The sequence below is a fragment of the Cucurbita moschata genome, unplaced genomic scaffold (genome assembly GCF_002738365.1).
Source record: "Cucurbita moschata cultivar Rifu unplaced genomic scaffold, Cmos_1.0 Cmo_Scf00022, whole genome shotgun sequence".
Taxonomy (NCBI): domain Eukaryota; kingdom Viridiplantae; phylum Streptophyta; class Magnoliopsida; order Cucurbitales; family Cucurbitaceae; genus Cucurbita; species Cucurbita moschata.
In genome coordinates, this window is record NW_019268538.1 from 615,660 (window position 1) to 620,327 (window position 4,668).

Consider the following 4,668-nt stretch of genomic DNA (forward strand, 5'->3'; position numbering starts at 1 on the left):
TTTTTTTTTTTTTTTTTTTTTTGAGAACACAATACAACAACGGCTTCATCTGGTTATAAGAGACCATAATTGATGAGGAATATTTTCGGAGACTACAAACTATTGAAACTATGGAAGGAAGTTTTGTAAAGCCTTCCTCTCAAGTGCCAGGTCCAATGTTGTGTTCTTTGTAAATAAACATAAAGGGTTTTTAATATATTCTTTTCTGCAAATATCTATTGTAGATTCTTACAAGCTTTTAAATTGACTAGTAAATTTACTGATTTTCTTTCTTCCTTTTCTTTTTTTGGATTATAAACAAACATTTCCATGAATCAAAATGTGCATAACAGTCTAAGGTAGGTAAGGAAAATTTCCAATCAAATAAAGCTACGAAATGAAAACTACCTTAAATCAAGAATGATTGAAGAGCTATCGAAGTTACAAAAAGATTTTGTGAAGAGCACTAAATTAGGAGTGTCAAGTGTGCTATAAAAAGTCACAAAGTAAACCTAGATATCTCTCTTCATCTTTGAAGGGTTCTTCATTTCTTTCCATCTGAACAGACCACAAAAGAGTGGCATATTTCCAAAGGTTTCTTCATTGCTTAGAAATTATGAGAGTGGTCAGGAGATGCATATCTTGAAGTGGTATTTGTTTCTTAACTATACTAGGAATGTGAGAGGTTTGGGATTCCAGGTCAAGAGACTTGTGGTTTGTCTACTTGGAGTTTAAGAGACATCTATGGTTTTCTTTAGTTGTAGATGTTTCTTCTAGGGGCATCCTCGTTCTTATTCCTTTCTACGATGGTTAAGATGGTGGGTGATTTTAGCCGGTGGCTGTTTAGAATTTATGGGCCTTTTAGAGAATTACTTTTTGGAGTGAGTTATGGAACTTTGGCTGGATTCAGAACTGTGGCTGCAATGGGGAGGCACATATTTGGGGAAGGACTCCTTTTTCTGCTTAGCAGTGAGGCATTTTTTAGTCCAAGCTTATGGTAGGGTTTGATCTCAATATGGATGTCCAAACAATAGCAGGAGAAAGGTTCAATACTCACGAGAAGGTGTTAACGATCATATTGCTCTCCGCTAGAATGTTCGGTTTGAAGGCAAGCCTCAAGAGTTAATATGTGGATTTAAGACTTGAGAAGACATTTTTTACTTTGTCTTTATGGTCTTGGAAGTCCAAACACTATAATAGTGTTACAGTTCAAAGGTCTTCGTAATATTGAAATAGTTTTTTGCAAACAATCTTATTGGCTATCATTACAAGCAAAGCTCATGTACCAACCGTAGATGATTATGATTAACATGCACCGTAACCCACCCTCCCTATGTAAAAGCCTGTAGAATCACCTCTTTTCTTTCCACTCTGAAGTAGGTGAAAGCAATCCACCACACTAATAAAAAGGAAGGCAAAGAGGATTCTCTTGCCTGAGCCAACTTGGGCACTGGAAAGGTTATCATGCATGTGTTCTCTTGTCACTGCATCTGTTTTAAGTTCAAATTTATATGTGGTCCGTGATACAAAGATGTCTGTTCCACGGGAGCTTTAAACAATTTTTATTCTCTTTCTTTTGATATGGGTTGATGGATGGGATTTGTACTTTACCAATGTTTTTAAAATATCTGTGGTATGGTACAAATAGTATGGTGAAGTATGTGATTGTGCTTTTTCTGGTGGAAGTATCATCGCTATTATGCTCTATGATCCCTTGTTAGTTCTACAGACATTTTGGTGAGGTTCGTGAGTAATGACTTTACAGGTGGATATACCATCACTATTGCGCTATGATTATGGCCCTTGTTAGTCTTACGTGGGAGATCAAAGGACAACCAAATTGTGCCCAAAAACAGGTTTTTCAATTGTTATTATTTGCTAAATACGGTCATACTCTTTGCATTAGATTAATTTTACCGGTTCAATCCCCTCCAGAGAGGTGTCCAACTCTTCCTACAGTGGGCCATGATGCAAGGAGTTGCAATGCTTTTACAAAACAGATACCAGCGTCAGAGGCTTTATACTCGGATTGCACTTGGAAAGGTGCCATTTGAGACTGCATTCATTTTACAGTCAACTATAAAACAATTTATTCTACTTAATGTTACATCACATTCTGTGACTGGAACTCATTATCCCTACCCAAGGCACTCATTTTAAGCATCTGATGAGGCATGCACAATAATAAGCGTTTGAATTTTGCTTATGTTCTGTCATTTTTTTTGTCTGTTGATTTCCTTGTTCATTTTTTTTATTACTAGGCTAAGAGAATGGATGTCGTTTGGGGAGAAACGGCTGGTGTAGATGGTCAACTTTGGATACTGTGTCCTTTATTATTTATCTTACAGGTAATTTAAGCCTCAATTTTTAAGCAGCTTTTAAGTAAGTTCAAATTAGCAAAACTCTTTTCGTTTTTCATTCCCTTGGTTGAAATAGTTGGAGGGCATCGTAATACACTCACCGTTTCCTTAACGTACTTCTAACTATCTAATGAATTGGAATCAAATTACAAAAGTGTTCTCCCTTCTTTGACTTGGTGGGAGTCCTTTGTTTTTTTATTTTTTGCATGGAAGTTTCTTTTTAGACTAATAATTTATCCATGGTGCATTTGATCTAAACTAGCATCTGTTCTTAGTTAACAATTTGATTGTATGTGCTCTAATTTCCTTAACTGCACTCATTTATTGATTTATATTAGGAAAACTAAAAAAATAAAATAAAATAAAATAAAATATACTGGTGCGGTTTTTATTAATAGCAAACAATTTCCGCTTGAACGTGTTAATTTTCCGAAAGTTGACAAAAAACCGTATCATGTAGTACAGATAATCATTCATGAAATAGTTTATGTATGCCAATTTTAGAAAACAGTTTAAGCGATTGGATAGTCCGGTAACCATGAAGGTAGCTGTTTTGAATTTTTCATATAAAAAAAACTCTAAAGTAGAGATGGTATAGCTTTTAGATTTTAAGCTAAGTTGTTGGAGATCAAATTAGAAAAGATGCTAGTTAAGTCTTAGAATACATCTACAATTACAAAGAACTTCGGAATCAGGATCCTCTCCTCAAGGTCATAAACCGCTTCTGTTATATCGTGTATACAATTTTTTGTGATGGTTCGGATGTGTGTGGTGTAAGAAGCTTGTTGAGAAATTTTTTTGAATCTGGCCTTCCCAGGATGTTATGGTGGGTTATTTTGTAAATTTTGAGTAATCTTGTAAATGGTACTCTTTTACTGTACATTTTACAATTGATGGCTCAGTGGATTTAACATTTTACAAATAAACCGTCTTTGTTTGGGAAAGGGCTTTAGCAGCCATAACCTGCATAGCCATCTGGTACACAATGAAACTCTCACGAGTGTTCGTAATTTCCTAATTTATTTACATGTGGTGTATTTAATAGGGCTTTGAGGCGTATGTTGGATTGCTCCTCCTCAAGACTGCATTGGTTGGCGTGGTTCCTGAATGGCAGGTCATGAATTGCTTCTTGATTCTGCTGGTTCTAATTCAAAAATACTATTTCATACTCTCAGAAAAAGATTGTGATCATGCTTCTTAGATACAAACTGATGGATAAATGTCCGTTGCAGGTATTATTTTGTGGATTCCTTTTGGTTCTAATGGCAGTCGGGAACTTTTTAAATACAGTGCAAACCTTAATGGCAAAATCAAGATTCAAGGCAAAGATGAAGAGAAGCAAGAGCAAGCAGGAATTGGCCCCGACCCGTTCTTAATACATAGGATTACTTGATTAACGACTTGTAGGATCTATTCTTCACCTTTCCAGGTTCTTGATTATGTTTTGTCGAAGCCGAGCTGTGAGAATTGCCCTCCCCCTCCCTCTTCCTCTCCCTCTTCCTCTCCCTCTCCCTCTCCCTCTGATATCTTTTCACTTCGACTCAAATACACTTTTTATCATGTAAAGTTGGTCTTGCATAGGTTCTTCCCTGGAGAAGTTGATGGAAGTGCTACACATCGCAGGACTCATTTTCTAGTTTCCCATGTAACTTTCTCCTCTTTTCTATTGCAGTTCATTGCGAGGTATTGAGTTTTTGAACTTTCCTATTGAATATCATATTGTAATTTCTGTTGATTATGGTATGTAATTCTACTGAAAACGGTTTGGACGTTTTCACTATCAAAGCTTCTGTTCCTTCCCATTTTTGTTAGGCTTTGCAAAATGTAAAAGCCCCATTAGAATATGATATCTATAACCCAATTATGAATCTTTTTGAGCTGTTTTCCCTAGATAATTTCAATACAGTTGCCTTCATTTTAAGCCCAATAGAAGAAGAAGAAGAAGAAGAAGAAGAAGAGAGAAGGATGGGAATTCTCCCTAACCATAGCTGAAGAAGGATGCAAGCAAGAATAGAGAAGGTCGATTCCTCTTTACTTCTTTTATATTTGGTATCTTTGAAACTTGAGATAATGAAATATTACTTTCTCATAGTTCCTACAGTTCATTCCTACTTCCTCTTGAACTAACTTCCCTGAGTGTTAGGTTGAAAGCTCTTGTTATTAATTGGCCAACTTTAGCAAGTCATGAGTTAATGTGAGCCTACAAATCTTTCGGGTTTTAATTTTCACTAGACTTTCAATTTCATTAAGTTAAAACCTACTTGGGGAATGAAGAGTACAGAATAGAGTGAAAAAAAAAAAAAAAAAAAAAAAAAAAAAAAACCACAAT

At 35.6% G+C, this 4,668-nt stretch overlaps 1 protein-coding gene across 2 annotated transcripts in view; it reads left to right on the forward strand.

The window, feature by feature from the left end:
• Positions 1–4,137, forward strand: part of LOC111459292 (transmembrane protein 120 homolog) — an 8,375-nt gene extending 4,238 nt beyond the window's left edge. Inside the window, exons 6-11 of one of the 2 annotated variants that reach the window (XR_002713270.1) lie at positions 1,745–1,835; positions 1,915–2,022; positions 2,241–2,327; positions 3,385–3,453; positions 3,572–3,817; positions 3,848–4,137. Coding sequence is in view for 1 of the 2 variants with exons in the window: in XM_023102125.1 (XP_022957893.1) it covers positions 1,745–1,835; positions 1,915–2,022; positions 2,241–2,327; positions 3,385–3,453; positions 3,572–3,715 (499 nt within the window). In the remaining variant the exon portion in view is untranslated. Of the gene's footprint in view, positions 1–1,744; positions 1,836–1,914; positions 2,023–2,240; positions 2,328–3,384; positions 3,454–3,571 lie in introns of both variants that reach the window. The other variant, XM_023102125.1, reaches the window with a different exon arrangement.
• Positions 4,138–4,668: the final 531 nt, after the last annotated feature.